This window comes from Mytilus edulis, chromosome 14, assembly GCF_963676685.1.
Source record: "Mytilus edulis chromosome 14, xbMytEdul2.2, whole genome shotgun sequence".
Taxonomy (NCBI): Eukaryota; Metazoa; Mollusca; class Bivalvia; order Mytilida; family Mytilidae; genus Mytilus; species Mytilus edulis.
Window position 1 is genome coordinate 13,652,084 of NC_092357.1, and position 23,479 is coordinate 13,675,562.

General features: G+C 32.6%; 1 protein-coding gene across 1 annotated transcript in view; it reads right to left on the reverse strand.

Annotated features, from left to right (window-relative positions):
- LOC139503989 (brevican core protein-like) overlaps positions 1 to 23,479 on the reverse strand; it is a 53,987-nt gene that overhangs the window by 24,709 nt on the left and 5,799 nt on the right. The window contains exons 2-7 of the mRNA XM_071294037.1: positions 16,882 to 16,949; positions 16,337 to 16,465; positions 14,237 to 14,410; positions 13,025 to 13,113; positions 12,018 to 12,126; positions 9,654 to 9,891 (exon numbers count right to left, since the gene is read on the reverse strand). Of these exons, the coding sequence (XP_071150138.1) occupies positions 9,654 to 9,891; positions 12,018 to 12,126; positions 13,025 to 13,113; positions 14,237 to 14,410; positions 16,337 to 16,465; positions 16,882 to 16,945 (803 nt within the window). The 5' untranslated portion in view covers positions 16,946 to 16,949. The remainder of the gene's footprint in view (positions 1 to 9,653; positions 9,892 to 12,017; positions 12,127 to 13,024; positions 13,114 to 14,236; positions 14,411 to 16,336; positions 16,466 to 16,881; positions 16,950 to 23,479) is intronic.

Below are 23,479 nucleotides of genomic sequence, written 5' to 3' on the forward strand. Positions count from 1 at the left end.
ATCGGTTGTTTACCTTTCCTTTGTGACGTCAGATATTTTTTATGACGACGTCAAAATTTACGGGAACTTTTGTAGTGATAGTTTAGTACTTGCTAACAAATACCATTTACAATATTATGAATGATTTTTTAGTACAACAAACATGGAGTAATAATGATCATAAAATTCTTTCAAATTTTCAATGTTTCAAAATGTTACCATAAATATATATGAAGGTAGTGATGCTGCTGTTGGACAATTAAAATATATTTGATTCATAATTTAACTTCTTTATAAAGTTTTTGACTGTTTAAGTTATTGCATTTGTTTATTTGCCTTACATAAGACTATTGTCGGAAGTATATAATAAAGCTATTAATACATGGCCTTTTCCATATCAGACTGGATATCATCCCTCGACCCATATCAGCACCTCGACTCCGTCCCGGGCTGATATGGGGGTCTCGGGATGATACCCAGGCTGATATGGAAAAGGCCATGTATAAATCTCTATATATAACTCAATGAACGTTATTTCTTACACGAAAACGTTGCTTTAACACTCATTCATAAACTTCTATCAATAGCAAATAAATTGCTGTACCAGTAGACCCTGATGCGTCAGACTTACTAAAGTGTGGACAGATTTACAGCATTGTACTGAAATAACAAATATACAGTGAATAGTGAGATAAGTTAGTTTTAGACATGGGACCTTTGATACATATATATATATAATATATATATATATATATATATTAAATTTATATTCAGATCCATTTTGTTACATCTTGTGATAAATTTTATTTGGCAATCGTCAATGGCAGTCAGCAGGGTTAAAGAACATCAGTTGTTCGACCTGTTAGGCAAATGTGTTTTGTTTAAATATACTTTTTCACGTTTTTGGTCTTTTGGAAAATGTTGTTTGTGCTGTTTTTAGATCCTTCTACAACGAAATTTGTTTGACATGCACACGTATAAAAATTGCGGTTTTTATCCAACGCAATCATAGGTTTGAACGTAGTTTTCAATTTAGACTCGTTTATAATTTTTGTTTGGGCATGTATCATATTTTCCCTCCGGTTTATATGATCCGTTCATCCTATATTGTCTCCTAAAATTCAAGAGTCAATCTTAAATTGAGAGTAAATTATATGGTCTTCCAAATACCGTTTCGACCCCTAACATCACTGAAGAGACATATATTGTCGAAATCTAGATCTGGTGTACTAAAGAAATATTGACACCGAATGTTTGTGGCACAATATCGTAGCCACTACTTAACAATTTTTTTTTCTGTGACGTATTAAATTTATATTCAGATCCATTTTGTTACATCTTGTGATCAATTTTATTTGGCAATCGTCAATGGCAGTCAGCAGGGTTAAAGAACATCAGTTGTTCGACCTGTTAGTCAAATGCGTTTTGTTTAAATATACTTTTTCACGTTTTTGGTCTTTTGGAAAATGTTGTTTGTGCTGTTTTTAGATCCTTCTATAACGAAATTTGTTTGACATGCACACGTATAAAAATTGCGGTTTTTATCCAACGCAATCATAGGTTTGAACGTAGTTTTCAATTTAGACTCGTTTATAATTTTTGTTTGGGCATGTATCATATTTTCCCTCCGGTTTATATGATCCGTTCATCCTATATTGTCTCTTAAAATTCAAGAGTCAATCTTAAATTGAGAGTAAATTATATGGTCTTCCAAATACCGTTTCGACCCCTAACATCACTGAAGAGACATATATTGTCGAAATCTAGATCTGGTGTACTAAAGAAATATTGACACCGAATGTTTGTGGCACAACATCGTAGCCACTAGTTAACAATTTTTTTTTCTGTGACGTATTCAATTTATATTCAGATCCATTTTGTTACATCTTGTGATCAATTTTATTTGGCAATCGTCAATGGCAGTCAGCAGGGTTAAAGAACATCAGTTGTTCGACCTGTTAGTCAAATGCGTTTTGTTTAAATATACTTTTTCACGTTTTTGGTCTTTTGGAAAATGTTGTTTGTGCTGCTTTTAGATCCTTCTACAACGAAATTTGTTTGACATGCACACGTATAAAAATTGCGGTTTTTATCCAACGCAATCATAGGTTTGAACGTAGTTTTCAATTTAGACTCGTATATATATATATTAACATTTTTAGTCCTTGAGGTATTTGTCTTTAATTTCGAGTTTTTAATAAAGTATAATGTAAAGTCATAAAAATACTGAACTTCGAGGAAATTTCAAAACGGAAAGTCTCTCTCAAATGACAAAATCAAAAGCTAAAACACATGTATCAAACGAATTGATAACAACTGTCATGTTCCTGACTAAACCACTACGTAAGTAAGTATTCAATTCGACAAAAAGAATAGTTCATAAGTTCCAATCAAGATGTAAATCTTCAAAATGTGTTCTGACACCAATATCATTCGCCATAACAACATTGACGAGTTTGACGAACAACCAAGTCGAAATATAAGACCACCATTCTCAATCAATTAAGAAAATTGAAGTATGCTTCATAGATGATTTAAAAAAAAAACGACAGACACAAGACACCACATAGTAAACTAAAGGCTGAACAGCAACCATCCCACCAGAAACTGGGAGTATTTTAATGTGCTCCGGAAAGGTAAGCAAATCCTGTTTAAGGCAATCAGTTTTGTCTGTTGTTATCTCTTATTCGTCTGCATCTTTTTTTTTAAACTTGCCATTTCCAAAAACTAGATCCATTTCATAGACATTCCGAATTGCATAAAAATGTACCAAAAACTGTGCTCCAAAAATTCAGATCTAATACGATAACATGTTCAACCGGACATAACCCGATATAAACATATGTGGTTCGCAATATTTGGCATCTTTGTATTTCGTTATTGGTTCTATATATTCTTTTATAGAGATGAATTCACACATCCCTATTTTTTGAAAGTTTTGATTTGAAAGTTGCTGATGGAGGTTAATGTTGAAACGCCCTACGGAACGGAATATTATGATAAAGGTGTCATTTTTATTTAAGATTAATCGATCGATACCCCTGCTACTGGAGTTTGAGTTCCCGAATGTATCATCATATCAGTTGTCTAAATTTGGTACTTGCATGAGAAATATAAAATAAGAAGATGTGGAATAATTGCCAATGAGACATGACTACACACATGACACAAGAAAATATATTGAATAGAAGTTTTCTATAGGCTCGAAATAACTAATGTATAACCAGAAAAGTACCGGCCTGGATTATTTTCAAAACAACGAAAGAAAACCAAATTTGATATATAGCAACAAACTGATTTGAAAGGCTTATGACTTGGTTCTTACACTTATTCAGCAGTGTGTTTAGACATGTTTGCGGGCGCTATGGGACAATGGTGTAACAGAAGAACATACAAACAATTGCAATTTTTCTGTATAATTGCCAGGTGATAAAATAGATAAGAACTTGAGATTCTCTATGTCTCTTTACTTGAGGGTCACTATTGTCATATTTCTCTATACGTGTTTACGTATTTATTCGTCCCTGACATTCTATCATTATCTATGGAAGCTATTATATAAATGCCATGTGGAACTATGAAACAAAGAACGCTTTGCATTTAGTCTTTAAATATTTTATTAGAAATGCAAATAACATATTTTCCTCAGATAATTCATATTTGGCTCCCAAATTGGCAAATAGCATGTCGTCCTCAGATAATTCATATTTGGCTCCCAAATTGGCAAATAGCGTGTCGTCCTCAGATAATGCATATATGGCTCTCTCAAACTGACAGATATTATGTCAATCTACAAAAGGGAAAATTAAAAATATCAGATATTTGTTTTAAGGTAGCAAAAATGAACCTGTTTATAATAATTGTAATGCTGTATCGTTGTAACTTCATTTTCTAAAGAAAGATGTCTGACGACAATTTATCACCACTACAAGCATATATAGATAAAATATATAACAATGAAAAAACATTTTAGAAAATTGTCATGATTGTGTGATTCGTATACAGAGATATGGCTGTTGAGCAACTACTTGCTTTTTATGATGTACGTGTGATATTTATTCTTTAATGGAGTACACTGTTTGTCTTACTATAAGTTGAAAAAAACCTAAGATTTAGCTATTATTATACGATAATTCCCAAAAGGTTGTACTATGAAAATAATAAATAATAATAATATACTAGTCAACAAAAGAAACGATACAAGACTTTTTTTTTCAAATTAAAGATGAAGTTTTCCGTTTATAGGACCAATATTGAAGGTAGTAATATTTATAGACCATGGAAATATAAATCCGTTAATTTTTTTTTTTTGCTTTTATAACGTCATTTGGCGAAACTTTTTTGTTTCTTGACAAAATTTACATAAAACGACAATTTTAAAATCAGAAGTTCCAACTAAAGATTTCAACCTCTCATTTAAAGATAAGGACAATGTTTGCCATTTTTTTTTTAAATCGTACAGTTTATTTGTTTATTTGTAAGGCAAAGTTCGGCCCCACAAGAAATCGTTAAAATGTAAACATAATCAATTGATTTACCATTGACATTATGTGTAAAGGGAATTTAAAAAATCCGTTAATAATCTTAAAACTTATCCGAAAGGTTCCAAATTTACAGTGGGTTGTTTTTATATATAAAACATTGATTTGAGACGAACATTTTTTTTTCTTCCTTTTTTGCATTTTTTGAGATTGCAAAAAAAAGATTTTGTCAACAAAAATTAAAAATAAAAACAATATTTTAACCCATTAGCATGATTAGTGACAATATGAACTTAACTTTATTAGCATATTGAATATTTAAAAACAAATTTGAAAATTCATTTAGTACTTAGAAAATTATGTGTCGATTTTGTGTCCAACTTTCTGCAAAAATAATTTGCACCCTATGATCGTTTACATGGAATTTAGTTATTTTCCGACAAATGGAAGCTTTTTAAAATAGTGTATCTCATTTTGTTTTAGTTTTAATACTTTTTGATAACTTTTATTCTAAAGTCGTGTATCGTTTCTTTTAGTGTAATAATAATAATAATAATAATAATAATAATAAATATAAATCAATTGCTTTAAAAAAGCAATTGTAGGGGGTCTTTCCCCCTGTAAAATTAATTGAATTGGGGGGTGTTTGTTTGTTTGTTTGTTTGTTTGTTTCTGTATGGGGTCTATATTATTGTTACCTGAGAAGTTTCATGTTTAGTTTGGAAAGTTTTTCTTTTATTTTAGGTACAGCGCGCGCGCCACATCACGTGACACGGGTTTATAATAACGAAAAGATTTTTATTTCTTTTTAGGTGGGGACGTTAAACAGACAACATCTATAGAGATGGAATGTACACAATGTAATTTCTTTTGTCATTGTAGGAAATTGACATTTTGATGACAGTTCACAAGTAGTGCATGTTTTGGATTTAATTGATCCGGTGTAACTTTAAAACACATTTATTGATTATTTTCTGATAATGTACATTTTTCAGCACCTGTTTGTAACACAGATTAGTATTTCAAACTCGGAGCGGACATTTTATTGTAGGTTTTTACTGAGATTTACGGACCTAGCAAGCTATTTTTACGGCATTGCCATTTCTTTTCTCTAGGAAAAGCTTTGAGAGATATCTGCACCAAGTTTTTTTATAAACGTTTAGTACATGTATGCCCTGCTGACTGCAAATTTTGAGGTCGATTGTACTTGTAGTTTCAGAGAACATGTGGATTTTTTTTTCAGAAGTGACGTAAGAACAATATTAAATTTCAATTTTTCTTGAATAATTGAGAGTTTGTTCCTTCAATAAACTGTCATGATTAAACAGTCATACAGATTGATTGATTGGTTGATTGATTGATTGATTGATTGATTGATAAGTTGGTTAGTTGGTTGGTTGGTTGGTTGATTGGTTGGTTGGTTAAACACGTTGGATAGGGTCAATTGAAACACGGAAAAAGAAACAAAGAAGATCTTGGACCCTATATTAAACACATGAGACGGAAACATGATTGATTGATCATGATCATGATTGATTGATTAGTTGATTGATTGATTAATTGATTAGTTGGTTGGTTGGTTGGTTAAACACGTTGGATAGGGTCAATTGAAACACGGAAAAAGAAACAAAGAAGATCTTGGACCCTATATTAAACACATGAGACGGAAACATGATTGATTGATCATGATCATGATTGATTGATTGGTTGATTGATTGATTGATTAATTGATTAGTTGGTTGGTTGGTTGGTTAAACACGTTGGATAGGGTCAATTGAAACACGGAAAAAGAAACAAAGAAGATCTTGGACCCTATATTAAACACATGAGACGGAAACATGATTGATTGATCATGATCATGATTGATTGATTGATTGATTGATTGATTGATTAGTTGGTTGGTTGGTTGGTTGGTTGGTTAAACACATTGGATAGGGTCAATTGAAACACGGAAAAAGACACAAAGAAGATCTTGGACCCTATATTAAACACATGAGACGGAAACATGATTGGTTGATCATGATCATGATTGATTGATTGATTGATTGGTTGATTGGTTGGTTGGTTGGTTGGTTGGTTGAACCCTATAAGAAACACATGAGACGGAAACATAATTGATTGATTGATCATGATCATTATTGGTTGATTGATCATGATCATGATTGATTGATTGATTGATTGATTGGTTGGTTGGTTGGTTGGTTGGTTGGTATGTTGGTTGGTTGGTTGAAATTCAAACACACATAAAACTGTTTAAATAGTGCCAAAACCACATAATTTGATGACCTTGACCTTTGACCTTGTAACCTTCGTCAAGGTCATTGCTCCACAAGGTCATTGCAAAAGACCCTATGGGTCAAGGACCTTTTGTTTAAGAGTTTTGCCTAAAAATGGCCTTTTAAAAACCATCGATGGGAGTTATGTCCCTTACATGATGGTAAAATCAATATAGTCATAATGTAAAAAAAGTTGCCCCTTGAAGTACCAAGCATTTTTCACTGCTTAATATTTTTGTATCTATAACCGTTCAAGAGTTATAGGGAAATCAAAGACATATGAAAATCTAAAATATGACCTTGACCTTTGACCTTGACCTAATTTTCTAAGTTAGGAATCAGGGGACTCAAATAAAAACATTCCAGGGTTATACGGTTAACGGTTTATGAGTTAAAAAAACATACCGACAAATTTATTCCGAACAGATAGATAACTCCTATAAAATTTCTTCGAATCGCTTCGATCCAAATACGCCAAAAATTACTGAGGATTTAACGAACAATTTTGTAAAATAAATTTGTCATAATCTTTAACGGTTGCGAAGGAGATGCCATAACAAGGAAAACAGTGTTTGGGGAGATAACTCCTACAAAGAAAAGTATTCGTTTACGCAGGGTAAATTTCAAAAGCGCATAAACTGTTCGATATCATATACAAAATATCTAAGCGACATATTGCGAAACAAATGTTTATCGCAAGAACAAAATTAGGCGGAAGAAAAAAAAAATAATCAGAAGAAAAACAATAGGTCTTTCCACAGAAAAGTGGAAAGACCTAATAATAATAATAATAATAATAATAATATTGATACTTTATTTATATGAAATACAATGAATACATTGATCAATAAAGGGTCGTTTTAGACACCGTGTTGTTTGTGTATACCAATCAGTATATTGATAAACTCATCATAGATATCAGGACTAAATTTTGAATATACGCCAGACGCGCGTTTCGTCTACAAAAGACTCATTAGTGACGCTCGAAAAGAACAAAAGTTAAAAAGGTAAAATAAAGTACGAAGTTGAAGAGAATTAAGGACCAAAATTCCTAAAAAGTTATGCCAAATACAGCTAAGGTTATCTATGCCTGAGGTAGACAAGCCTTAGATTTTCAAAAAATCAAAATTTTCTAAACAGTAAATTTATCAATATAACCATATCAATGATAATTCATGTCAGCAAAAAAAGTGCTGACTACTGGGCTGGTGATACCTCGGCATCGACCACTATATTATGTATTATATATATGTATGATTGTAAGTTGGAATACATAACTATGAATAACTCAATAGTTATGTTGACCAGTTGTGTTTCGAAAACATCATAGGATCGTTACAGGGTAAATAAAAGGCAAAAGTAGTTTACAAATGTTAACATCTATAATGAAAATAAACATTATGCCTTTTTTATTTGATTTGTATAGTTCTTTCTTATGTTAAACTGTTACACTACTGTATCTGATTAATGGAGGGTTAAAACCCCGCTAACATGTTTAAACCAGCCTCATTATGTATGTATGTACCCGTCTCAAGTCAGGTGCCTGTAGTTCAGTGGTTGTCGTTTGTTTGTGTGTTTCATGTTTTTTTGTTTTGTCCTTTTTGTACATAGATTAGGCCGTCAAGTTTCTCGTCTGTATTGTTTAACATGTGTCATGTCTTTGCTTTCATACCTGACTATGCGGTATGGGCTTTGCTCCTTGTTGAAGACCGTACGGTGACCTATAATTGTTAATTTGTGTTTCATTTGGTCTCTTGTAGAGTGTTGTCTCATTGTCAATAATACCACATTTTTTTTCTTTATATTGTGATTAACATCATAAACTATGGTGCAACATGTGCAAAGAGAGTGATAATATATCTTTCAACGGAGTAAAGAATAACATCACCACAAATGAATGGATAACAACTATAATATTCCTGACTCGGTACAGACATTTTCTTAAAAGTGGAGTAAACCTGAGTATATTATATAGTCAAAGCTCCCACTAGCATGACATCTAAATTCCACCATATTGACAACGATATGCGAACAAAATAAACAGACACAACAGGTACAACTGACAAAACTAAAGGTACAGCAGGTAACATTGTCTCACAATCCAGACAACTAAAAAAAACCAAAGAAACACGAAAGGCATACAGAAAAATCACACAAAGTGTGTCTCACGCGTATGACACACATCCAAATTTCAATTCGGTATATATGATGAATAATAAAGGCAACAGTAGTATACCGCTGTTCGAAATTCATAAATCGATTAGGAAAAAATCAAACTTAAACTGACGGAAAAGCATCAAATATAAGAGGAGAACTACGACACAACAGAAATACAACATTAAAATGTAACACACACATATTTTAAGAAAAAAATGTTGGGTTGAACCTGGTTTTATGGCATGCCAAACCAATCGCTTTTATGACAATATTAAATATTTCATTAAAATAATAACAAAACATGACAGGACTACAATACAAATAAATGGGAGAACATATAGGACAGAGAAACACACGAATAATAGCTAAACAGGTACCAGGTTTAAAATTATATACAACAGACGTGCGTTTCGACCATACAAGACCAATTAGCGACGCCCAGATGAAAAAAATCCGAAAGCCAAAACAAGTACAAAATTGAAGAGCACTGAGGACAAAAGGTTCATAAAGGTTGTGACCAATACGGCTAGGGTTATTTGCCTGGGATAAGAACACCCTCATTATTTAGAATGATTCATGAGTTTATCTCTCTATATGATTGCACCAAAACATTAAATTTTTTCCATATTCAATAGTTTACAAAAGACATGTTCGTATTTCCTTTGTTTTCCTTTTTATTGTCTAAAGGAGGTAGTTGTATGTTTTCCATGTATAAATTTTCATTTTTTAACCAAAATAAATTCTGTTTAATTCTACTTACCAAATTTCACAAATGTACCATAAATTCTGATAACAAACTTCGTCAGCCCATTTTAAAGAATAGCCTTGACTTATCAAAGCACAGTTTGCATTTGCCACACCATTGGTATTTAGATTATCTGGTTGCTGTGGTTGCTGTGGTGTTCCTTGAAACCAGTCAGTGAAGTTAAGTGGTTCACCAGACAACCACTTATATGACATCTCAGGGTTATTGGATGTAAGGCCAATCCAGAAATATGCTTAAAAAAATAATATATCAACATAATAAGTAAGACTGTTCTCTTGAAATGTAATTTCTTTAAAATAATGTCATCAAGAATATAACATCTGGTATGAATTTAAAGACAATACAATGCAGTGGATGTTGGCAAACCATATGAAACCGTATGCTTGCTAATAAGAGAACTCTGCAATACAGTTCTTGTAAAGTGGATGTTGGCAACTTTATGAAACCGTATGATTGCTTATGAGAAAAAACTATGCAATACAGTTCTAATGAAGTGGGTGTAAGGATTTTCTTATCCCAGAAGTATGTATAGACCGTATTTAGCACAACTGTTTGGAATTTAGGGTCCTCAATGCTCTTCAACTTTGTTCTTGTTTGGTATTATAACCATATTGATCTGAGCGTCACAGTTGAGTCTTATGTAGACAAAACGCGCGTCTTGCGTATTAAATAAAAAATCCTGGTACTTTTACCAACTATGTGAAATCGTATGGCACCTAAACAATGAGAAAACGCAATACCTTATAATAGATAATAAAGGCTCTCCATGTTGAAAAATATGATTTTTTTTCAATTTAGAAAACTAATAATTCAATTTATAAAAAAAAAACAGTTTACGGAAATCACAGATGACATCCACTGCATTACAAGCTCTTGACTTGGGATAGATTTGTATAAATTATAGCGCAAGTAAACGTGTTTGAAGACGACAACTTTGCCTCTGATCTGTATATAATTTTTTCTATGCGAATGACAAGATGGACAATAAACATATTGGACAGATTTGTTTCTCGTATGATATGGTAAAATTGAGAATGGAAATGGGGAATGTATCAAAGAGACAACAACCCGACCATAGAAAAACAACAGCAGAAGGTCACCAACATGTCTTCAATGTAACGAGAAATTTCCGCACCCGGAGGTTTCCTTCAGCTGGCCCCTAAACAAATATATAATAGTTCAGTGATAATGACAATTATACATAAATAACAACAGACTACAAAAAGTTAACTGACATTCCAGTTCCAGACTTCAACTAAACTGATTGAAAGATTATGATTTCATCATATGAATATCAGGCACAATCCTTCCCATTAGGGGTTTAGTAACATACCATCATAACATATACGAGAAGAACATAACCCGTGTCATGCATGTTTATTGTTATTGTTTTAAATAAACTCATCATAAATACCAGGATTAAAATTTGTATTTGCGACACACCTGAGTTTTGTTTACAAACGACTCATCAGTGGCCCTCGAATCCAAAAATTTATAAAGACAAATTGAAGTAAGAAGCATTTCAAAAAACTAAACTTTTGTAAAAATTTATAACTATGACCATATGAGATGACTGGGCAGGTGATACCCTTTGGGATTTAAAATACCACCAGCATTTGCATCGACTTAGTGGTTGTTAAAAAAAACCCTCAGCATAGATACTAGGATTGAAATGTTGTGTTTGCACCAGACACTACTTATAGTACTGTACAATTTATTTCAAGCACTGACTCTTCTTTATTAAGCTAGATTTATGGTATAACGCCATCCAGAATTGAGCAATCGCAGTACACAATCGGTCTAGTCATTGCACAGATCTGCAAATTTAGTAACGAATTGACAATCTACACGTTTACACGTTAGGCAGTTTATAAAAAGAAAAAAAAACTTGGTGATGTATTGCATGATTAAAAATGTTTAAATAAATAACACGTAGTTGTGTTTTAGAACCATTTTTTTTAAACAGTTAAGGCCGTATAATTTTTTTTAGTAGAAACAAATACTCTGTTTAGATAGGGAATTTTAATTTTTTTTCTTGTAGAAAGAAAGCTTGTTTAATGACGCCTTTGTTTATTTGTATTTTCTGTCATATGTCATATGAAACCTCAAATTAAAAAACCCTCTCGTAAAAATCCGGTGCTAGCAATACTCATGGATTTGTCATTTAAAATAAACTATTATCTGATAACACATGCTATACACGTGATCAATGGCCATGCTTCTTTGTTGATTGTTTACTATAAGTTAACAATCGGTTATCTACGGCTTTAAAACACAATTAACATTGCCATATTTTCACACAATAACAGACAGAGAGAAAAAAAAAGAGAAACTTTAAACATTTGCTTATTTTCTTACGAGGTAATTCCAGTATTTTCTGCATCAATTCAAGCACGTCTAATATAAAAGTGTTTTCTTCAGCAGTTTCAATGCTAGTCAGATGTCCACCTTTGGAAATGCAGTAAGCCTACAACAATGAATATATGTTTTAAAATTCAGCAAACACACCATGTTTATCACTGTGTAAACATTGCAGGGAACCGACCAAAAAAAATATCGTTAGTGAATCAATTCGTTAAAAAGAAAAATTATGTATGAAGGTGAAGTGCATTTCGGAACTAAACATCCAGATAAGTCTTGCTATGTACAGCTAAGGTAATTTATTCCTGTGAATTTTGATTTATTCAGCAAAGACATCTTCATCATAAAAATGTAACGGATTACGTCTGTCAGCATTTTTGATGGCAAGCACAGATTATTCATGAAGTATAACGTAATAATGTTCATCATCTGTTTAAAAATAAAGGAATATAAGATGTTTACCTGTTAAACATTTTCTTTGGTTTTGTGTAAAATTTTAAGAAATATAAACAATTGATCAGCACATATCACAATTCCTAGTTCATTAAAACATATATAGATAAGAGAAGACTACACTCATTACTTGTATGCCAGAAAGACATAACTGTATATCTGGTGAAAAGTAATAGCGTATTGATTGACATATTTCTAACGTTTATCTCTGCCCAGCTCGGAGCCCGATTTTTCTCCTTGATTTTTATTTCTTGTCTAAATATTTTTCGGACAATGCAAATTCACAAATTTATAGATTAATACTATTTTAGTTAAGGAGTAATCCAGTTATGTAGAACAAACACATGTTATGGTTGCAAAAAATAAATTGTATATCAATATATCAAAATTGTATACAGTCGAATCGGACCAAGTTGGTGTGATAATGCAAATTAACAATTTCATAATTTATAAATATGTTACTGTAAGAGAAATCCAGTAATATATACAAACACATTTTTATGGTACGTTCTAAAATAGGAAATTGTATATTAAGATATCAAATTGCTTACCTCAGAATTAGACCAAGTTCCCTGGCGACAGCTGAATATGTACTTTGACCCACGAAAGAAGGCTATCGTCTCAGGACACACTATATACACTAAAATTGTTTCAAAATAATATTAACTGTTTTAAGGATTTGTGCCAACTATCATACATTACATATTATAAATGGTTGTCTACATTCGAAGCTCATACATTGCTGTCAAGTTTTGTTTTCGATGACAACAAATTTATAAATTTTGTTTGGTAATGTTCAGACGCATTATTATGGTTCTTACAATTTATGATATTCGTATTATTTGGATGTTAAATCATTATTTCGAGCACCCTTCTAGATGTTAGGCGAACAAAAAGCAACATGGACACAAGTCACATTGTTTTACGATTGTTTGTAGCTGAAAAGGAACCCTTTCTGTAACGGAACTCGAGAGTTTAGTGTTTTATTGGATTTATGTTACCTGTATTTGCCGTCTTCGGGATATTATAACACAAGTTGTATCCGTAATTTCCAGAAAGTGCCTTACAGTGTCTTACTCCCAAGTATGATATTTAGTTTCAATGAATGTGCAACAAGATGTTTGAAGCATAACAGAACGTTTTTTTGTTCAGCGTTTTGTAGAGTTAGTTCGTTTGCTTTTCATTCGATCACAATAATGCCAGTATACATTTTACGTTGGATAGTATTTGTTGCTCTTTATATTGTTGTCACTGTAACAGTTTAAGATACGAAGCAAACAATCAGTCAAACAAGTGCTTCATTGTAATCATTGCCAAGGTGGAAATATCACCATCGGATCCTGATATTTGAAGACAGTATCGACTGGTTTCCAAATTATTATTTTGCCTTTATTAGATCAACATAGCGTCAACATGTCTTTCTGTTTCAGTGATCATCCTATATGGTATTCGTTCGGATAGAATATAAAAAAATTGAAAACAATACGTTTAATGATTTCTTGCGTCCGAAGCGCTTTTCCTGATTTACCTGCATCAGGATCGCTCAAAGCCAAACATTTGAAATCCGAAGATGTATAAGTACCGAAACCGTTGAAGAGCCATATGTCAAAAATACAAAAAAATAAGTAGCCAAATTCCTCTAATAATAACATAACAATTGTATAATGTGTTGTTGAGATAGTTTAACATTGTAAAACTATTTTATGTTTGTTACACTAATATCCAACAATCAAGAGGAAACAGAGGTAATTGTTTGTTCTTACAGCGACATTGTGGAATATTCCCATTCCATCCTGAGGATGTACATTTTAAAGTTTCGTTTCCAACAAGTGAATGTCCAGCGTCACAGGTAAAATTTGCCGTTGAGCCAATAGTTCTTTCCTTTACAGTAACAGTACCATTTGTTAGATTGTTGGGTGGAATATCTTCACACTGAACTACAAGAATATCTGCAGTTTACAAGTTATTACCAACAAACAAAAAAAAAACAAATAATACAACTAAACTGATTACATTTGTATATAAAAAAAACATCTGCTATGCTTGCCAATGACACAACTCTCCGAAAGATACCAAAATGACACAGAAATTAACAACGATAGGTCACCGTGTACGGCCTTCAACAATGAGCAAAGCACACACCGCATAGTCAGCTATAAAAGACCCCAAAATGGCAAACAAGTCAAACGAGAAAACTAACGGTCTTATGTACATAAAAAAGTAAACGAAATACGAATTTGTAACACATAAACAAATGACAACCACTGAATTATACGCTCCTGACTTAGGACAGCCACATACACACATAGTATGGCGGGGTTAAATATTTAAGCGGGATCCCAACCCTCCACCTAACCTAAGACAGTGGTATAACAGTACAACATAAGAACGAACTATAAAAATCAGTTGAAAAATGCTTAACTCATCAGATGGATTAGTTCCTTTTTTAACAAATATTAAAAGACAAATCCACGAGAGACAATCAGCGCTACGTTTGTTGATTGAAGACTATAATTGTAAGATGTAAACTTGCATAGCTCAATGATCTGTTATAGTGGGAAAAGAATGCATAACTATCCTGATACACTAAGATAAGGACAAATATTTGATTTGATTTGAAAAGAAAATTTATTTGTTAATTCCCCGAAAGTTTTTTATCGTAACATTTGTTTTCGATCAATTGGCCAAAAGATGTGTCAAGCATAAAAGAATGCTCATTCAGAGTTTTGCAGGGTTTATGTTAGAAATCGCTTTCATTTTGACAGTGATTCCAGGATTAATTTAACGTTGGATAGATTGAATATCTTCACACTGAACTAAATAGTTATCAAAGGTACCAGGATTATAATTAAGTATGCCAGACGCGCGTTTCGTCTAAGTTAGACTCGTCAGTGACGGTCATATCAAAATAGATATAATGCAAAACAAGTACAAAGTTAAAATCCAAAGTTCTAAACAGTTGTGCCAATGGGTCTGCAATACAGCCCGACAATCAATTCCGCATCCGGAGGCCTGCTTCAGCGGGACCCTAAACAAAGTTATGTACTAGTTCAGTGATGATGGACGTCATACCTAGCTCCAAACTATATATATACCTTAAGTTAAAAATATACGAGACTAAAAAAGGCCAGAATCTCCTGACTTGGAACAGGCGCAAACATGCAGCTGTGTTAAACATGTTTTATGAAATCTCAACCTTATACTCATTCCTCTAGCTAATGTAGAACAACAAACACACAGTAAAACTCAGTTAAGAAAAGTTCGAATTCAAAAGATAAAAAAAATTGAGAAAAGAAACTACGCAAAATGACAATGCTACATAGATTAACAAAGAACTAGTAGCAGTTACTAGCATGCCGGCTCCAGACGTCAATTAAACTCATTGAAAGATTTTGTCTCCATCATATGAATATAAGGCATAATCCCTCCGTTAAAAGTTTAGTATCATACAATTGTACAATACATTAGAAAATGGTAATCCGTATGATATGTTAAATTCAAGTCTTACACAGTGTATACAGAATCCGAGCCGGGGAACTGTAACAACTTATACCCTCTCTGTGATCTGAATAACAAATATAGTTTATTACGTATAAAACACACATACAGTCAGAGGAATTTAGGGTTATTAAACACACCAACAGTGAGAGGTTATTAAACGCATCATATAATATATATATATAGTATTGGAAATCATCTTCGTTTGTAGAATAAGTAAAATCAATACACTCGAGGAATTATTGAAGTAAAAGATTCTTCTGCTAATTGTAGCTAAGGTTCTATCTAGATAATCTAGCTAATATTTGCGCGATAAACTGCAAATAAAGGTTAGTTCACGACGACTTGCATGATAGTATACTTACACACGCAACACGGTCTCCTTCGACAACAGCTGCCCTTTTCTGTCCATCCAGAACCAAAACTTATTTCACAATTGGAATCTTTTGTTTCAGCGCATCTTCCCTGTGAAGTCTTACATTGATGAGTTAACTCTAAAAAATGAAGGTATTATATTTTAAAATATCTTTAAATTTCTAACAGTAAATTATAAGTTATGCAAAGATAAAGAATGAAAAAAATGGTTTCCAAAATTGATTCAAAAATTAAAATTGGCTTTTGCAGTCAAAAGGAATGAAGAAATTGATGAGTATTTCAGTCAAATTCGATAATGTGAATGCATTTTTTTAGATCAAAATGATAGAACTCATTACATAAAATTAATAAATTTAGTTTGACACATTTTCGAATGAAATTCTTTCCATTTATGTTTGTCAATAAACTAATGTATTGTGGTCGTGCGATATATTTAGAACAACTAACAAAACAGCATTAGAAATCTAAATATCTGTAGGTTATTTATACATATCATGATCATTGTTTACAGACTATCCATATGTATAAAGCTTACTTTCTGCATTCGTCTCATTGTATATGCTGAGCGCAATAACAATCACGTACCAACAGTTAAACATTTTCCTGGAATATTTACGTTATTCATATGTCACGAAGTATAATATTTACATTATAAATATCAAATACAGTATGATATTTACATGTACATCATTACGTAGAAAAGGTATGTTTACATGCGCCAAAATAATACTAGATAGTGGTTCAATTAATAATTTCAATAACGTTTCTGTATTTTCAACATCTTGTAAGTATCAATTAGATTTTAGTATTCATTTAAACGATTGAATCGAAGTTCGTCTTGAAATGAGCATTCAATCACAAAGTGTTTTTCTGTTTAAATGCTGTTTGATTCGCACTACACACGTGTTCTGTGTTCCATGGGTGTAGGCGTCCTGTAGTATCTTTCTGTCTAGCACCAGTGTGGGAGTAAACCGGAGCAAAACAGATACATTATATGTCGCTAATTTTTGAAAATGTCCAGTCGGACGCAGTGTTCAGTTTTCACACATTGTTTGTATTGCCTAAAAAGATCTCAATTTGTTTCCGTTCTGAGAGCTGCGTAATTCATGATAAACTTCCCCGTGCCATTCCGTGTTATCTTATTCTGCTAGTTTTATTTTTACTTTTTGTACGGATTACAGTATTTGTACATACAGATAAATTATAAACAAGATCTCTCACATTTAGCTAATCAACAGTTGTATGCACTCGAAAAGCCCAAATAAAAAAGAAAACGTGGTATGATTGCAAATGAACAGCTCTCCATAATAGACCAAATGACACAGAAATTAACAAATATAGGCCTTTAACAATGAGCAAAGTGCATTCCGCTTAGTCAGCTTTGAAATGCCCCAAAATGGCAAATGTAAAACAAATTAAACGAGAAAATTAATGGCCTAATTTATATACAAAAAAAATATACGAAAAGCATACACCCTTTTTCTATACCTTGAAGATCATATTAGAGTTTTTGTAAAGCCCATATCGCCGCGTGACGCTAAAAAGGAACTGTTTTGAGTTATGAATTATGAACGATTTAGTGCCCTAAATACCGCTACCATGAATGAGAAATGGCTCTTCATTTGATTTATACTGTAAACTATAAACCTTCACTTCACAATCCTACCCATTAACACGGTCCCCTAAGACATTTATATGAATAGAAAACAATGTCGGTGAAAGGATAAGCCTTATTTCACTTAAGCTTCAACTTTAAACCACTGGGTAAGGTCATTATTTACACGAACGGATCTAATAACATTCTAATACAGTGACTGCATTACTAAAAAATACTTTCCCATAACTCCTGCAAAATGAGTTTTTACCGTAAAAAGATATGCTCCACTGTGAAATTGAAAATGAAAATGGGGAAAGTGTCAAAGCGACAGCAACCCGACCACAGTGCAGACATCAGCCGAAGGCCACAAATGGGCCTCCAAGGCAGCGATAAACTCCCGTACCCGGAGGTGTGCTTCAGCTGGTCCCTAAAATGTATACTAGCTATGTGATAGTGGATGTCACACTAAATCTCCGAAATATACAAAAGAAACTGAAATTAAAACTCATACAAGACTAACAAAGGCCATGGGCTTCTGACTTCGGACAGACGCAACAATTCGGCGGGGTTAAACATGTTTTTGATGTCTCAACCCTCGCACTTTCGCTTTAGCCAATGTAGGAAAAATAAACACACAACAATGCGCACTGTGAAAATCGGTTTAAAAGAAGTCCGAGTCCGATGTCAAAAAGGGTAACAAAAGAAACTAAACATAATGACAATGATGAATGAATTAACAAAGGAATCAATAACTGACATGCCGTTCCAGACCCCAATTAAACTAACTGAACGATTATGTCTTCATGATATGAATATCAAGTGAAATCCCTCCCGTTAGGGGTTAAGTATCATACCGTCATACATTTTTTTTCCAGTTGTAGGAAACAACGTGATACACTTCCAATAATTCAATGACATTTTAAAGTACTTTATAGGTACAATGTACTTGCATAATGTTCCTTCTTTACTATTTAGGATGTGAAAATAAATTAATCAAGAATTTGAAAATGATAATATACGCCGGTAGAACATGTGTTAATGATAAAAATAAGCTAAAAATATCAAAAGGTCATGCACCTCTTTTTCAAGATATTTGAGATTTAAAATATGGTGGGAAAAGGCTGACTCGGACTTATAGGTTATATTTGCTTTGGTATTATTTGGGTCTCAAAACAAAAGAAAGAAAATCAAGAATCTTTTAAAATTTTTGTCAAGACTTTTAGTTTAGTTTAAACAATATTTTATTCCAATAAATTGAATTGGATTGGGCAACAGGCATAGCCCATGTAAGCCCTCTTCACAAAATAAGGTACAATATATTACAGTCAAACAAAGCAACACATACACAAACATAATGACAAAACTTAATTAATTTTTCAAAAATACCTCTAAGCTGACTGGATTGATGTTTCAAAAAGTTAACTCAGATCAAAAGTAAGAATATTTTAAAATCTGTCAAAGTTTAACTCAGAATAATAAGAAAAATAAATTATGAAAAAAGTTTTATATTCTAGGTAATAAGCTCCAACATTGGTTAGAGGTCTCGCATTAAATTAAATGGTCTCCAGTCAGCTATTTAAAATAGTAAATTTAATAACTCATTTTTAAAACAACATGTTTGATAGCATGTACTATTTTTTACTAAATTATTGCACCTGAAGAAAAACGACAGCGAGTAGTAACCATAATGATACATTAAAGAATTATAATAATATAAACAGAATTTACAATGTTAATCATGTTAATAATAATTAAGAAAAAAATAGATTTAAGAAATTAAAGATATACAAATTGAATATATGAATGATATAGAAATAAAGGTACATTTATTAGCTTTTAAGCTTTAATAATATTAATTTCAATGAAATGTCGTTTCATTATTAACTTTTGTTTCAATTCTAATTATTTTTCAGCTGGTTCGGGTATAGGAGCTTTTATAAAATATAAAATACAGAAATACAAAGTAAAAATTAATTTGGTTTTGGACTATAAAATACATTTCATTATAGAAATCTTTCTGAATTTGTTATATATTCATGAACAGCCATAACTATCTGCACATTGTCTTCAATACACGAGTAGTATCAACTTTAAATCAATATCAACTCCATAAGCAGACATTCTGCTTCACATTTATATAAACATTAAGGACAGAAAGATTCTTCTATGGAAAGCCAACGGGGTCAAAATTCTTAATTCGTTACTTGTCAATTCGTAACTTGTAACTGTGTAATTTCTAAATTGTCAAATCGTAAATTGTCAAATCGTAAATTGTCAATTTGTAACTTGCATCTTAAAGTTTGTAGTTTCAACATTCTTAATCGGTAAATTGTCAATTTGTTACTTGTAACTGTTCAATTTCATAATGCTTCATTCGTAAATTGTCGCCGATTTGTAACTTGTATCTTTTGTATCAAAATTCAACATTCTTCATTTGTTAATTGTCAATTTGTAACTTGTAGATTTCAAAATTCTTTAATGGTAAATTGTCTTTTTGTATATTGATGTTTTGTAACTTGTAACATGTGACTCGTCGATTCGTGAATTGTCGATGTGTGAAATGTCGAAGTGTTAAATGTCATCGTTGTATTATGCTAACGATCATTATGACGACAGATGGCGCTCGGGTTCTTCTTCGGTGTATAATCCTCCTGTAAGTCGGAGTACCTCATTGTGGAATATATACCTAAGTAATTTAAATCCATTAATTACAGCAAATGCGTCTAAAAAAAGCTAAACAAAAATTGCATGTTTACAGGATCCCAGTTTTATTTTGTTTACTGACGTGGACTTTTGTTCGAGAATGGAAACTATATAAAAAACATCCCGAGTAGTTCAGTCCCTCAACGTAATTGAGGCTCTCCTAATTACGGGGTTAATGAAATAGTCGTTGGTCAGTGGAATATTACGACTGGATTATTTAGGTATATACAATAAGGAGATGTGGTAATAAACCGTATGATTGCCAATGAGACAACTATCCACCAACGCGAAGTACAAATAAGGTCAATGTAAGCAACTATAGGCAACATACGGCCTTCAACAATGACAAAACTTATACAATATAGTCGGCTTTAAAAGGCTACATCATTACTGAAAAAATCAGGTACTAGTAATAAACAATTTCTATTAATCATAAAATGCTATCATCGGACCATTTTATTCTGACAGGAAAGGGATGACATATATATTCTATTCTGCTATTGTCGGTTATATGGTCGGGTTGTTGTCTCTTTGACACATTCCCCATTTCCATTCTCAATTTTATGTATTAATTTATATACCTACTGAATTTTTCTGGCCGGTCAAGAAGCTTAAAAATTGCCGCTACCAGATTTCCTACAATAAAAATGTACAACCAAAAAGACCAAAATATTCACGAGTCCCTCGATCTCAAAGGCTGCTTAATGCCCCGTACTCCCGATATGAACCCCACCTGGTGCCACACCTCCTTATAGCCCGGCAACCTTACTAAATCTAACATGTTGTCAATCGTTAATTAACTAAAATGATTCACGATGTTAATCAATATACAATATTTTGTTTTGAAATATGCATGTCAAATATAAAATAAAAGACCAGTTGCAATGAATTCGTAACAATATAATCCTAATATCCTATTGACATACCAGGTTGTATTCCGCCTGGCTCTTCTGCCGAGCAGTCAGCCAGGATCCCAGGCTATCATTTTACTCTAAAAATGACCAAATACATACTCCTTTGGCCAAACCCCAAATAATGTGCAAATATTTTCGTGGAGAAATCATTGAAAATTCAAGAACCTTAGTGAGCGCGCTCACATGCCCCACGTCCCCACATTGTCACTGGAGAAATAATATAACTGTAAGAAAAAAAGTTGTATAAGAAAAACAAAATGAATCATAATTTCCTGTCGATATGTACATCTACATAGTAAGTCCTTATTATCTACAAGGTTTCATAAAATTCTGTGGTGTGGTTTCAGAGAAGTTGCGACGATAAACTGTTGCAGAGGTTTATCGAAGCACATAAGTTCAAAGGGGCATAACTTTTAGAAAAAAAATTGAAATGTAATTTCTTGTCGATATGCAAATTTACTTAGTATGTCCTTATTATCATGAAATTCTGTTGTGTGGTTTGAGAGGAGTTGCGATGACAAGAAACAGGACCGATGGACTGACGTACGGACGGACAGGCAGACAGACAGACGGATGGGTGACAACATTACACCCTCCGCAACTTCGTTGTTAGAAATATTAGCTTCTGACTTGATCTTGTAGTTTCAGTTTGGTGAGCGTATTTGAGAAGCAACCAACTTCTCCGGATTTGTACTCTTCTGTTATAAATCTCACAGGTTGTCGCTGTATTCTTTCAGGCTTATTGGTGTTTGTAGGTGTGAACTGGTCCCATACTATTGACGACATGATATCCCATTATTGACCTGACCATTAAAATATATGCGGTTTTCTCGCATTCCGGTTGACAATATCTCAAATTTTAGGGCCTCGATTAGTTTTCTGGTTCCTTTAGATTTTATTACAAAATAGTGCATATTCAACACAGTTTTGATATATAGTATACATTAACTAAGTGACTCATTTAAAATAATTTTTCATTCAGTTTGTTTTGCAAAGTACTTATATGATATCATTAAACATTTTTTTATAGATATATGAAGATGTGGTATGAGCGCCAATAAGACAACTCTCCATCCAAATAACAATTTATAAAAGTAACCCATTATACTTTTTTGGTATGTCAAGATACGGCCTTCAACACGGAGCCTTGGCTCACACCGAGCAACAAGCTATAAAGGGCCCCAAAATTACTAGTGTAAAACCATTCAAACGGGAAAACCAACAGTCTTATCTATATAAAAAAAAAAAAAAAAACGAGAAACACGTATTAATTACATAAACAAACGACAACTACTGTACATCAGATTCCTGATTTATGTTCATTACTCAGGAGCCAAATAAATAAAGACTGTTCGTCCATTTGTTTCTTGTATTAAAACATATCATTAGATAATTACATTCTTTTCTGAAATTTTAATATTGAGATTATAATATTAATTATATGATGGTTGTCAAACCATTTCTGCCATTAAACATTGAGTCCAAAATTTGCGGGCCCAGGACAATATTAGTATTTTTCCAGCACCGTCTTATATTTCATGTGTTTAGTCTTGTTTTGACCCGGTTAAATTTTAAGTAGAAATTTCGTGCCAAGTGACAATATATTTGCGAAGTTGATAAGGAAGCCCGTTCCAGCGACACATACACCTTAATAAAGGAAGTGACACACCTCATTGCAGGTTTGGTGACCAGTACAGTAAACAAACATGTTTATACGAGGTTACGTACCTGAATATAAAACCGAGTCCCTTTTATACATGCCATATAAAACAAACAAAATGAATGTATTTATCTATTTGTTATCTTTTATATGTAAGCGCTGTACATAAACATGGATTAAACTCCTTTGGTATATATTCCATATGGCGGTGCTCCTACTTACAGGAGGCTTATACACAGAAGAAGAACCCGAGCGCCAT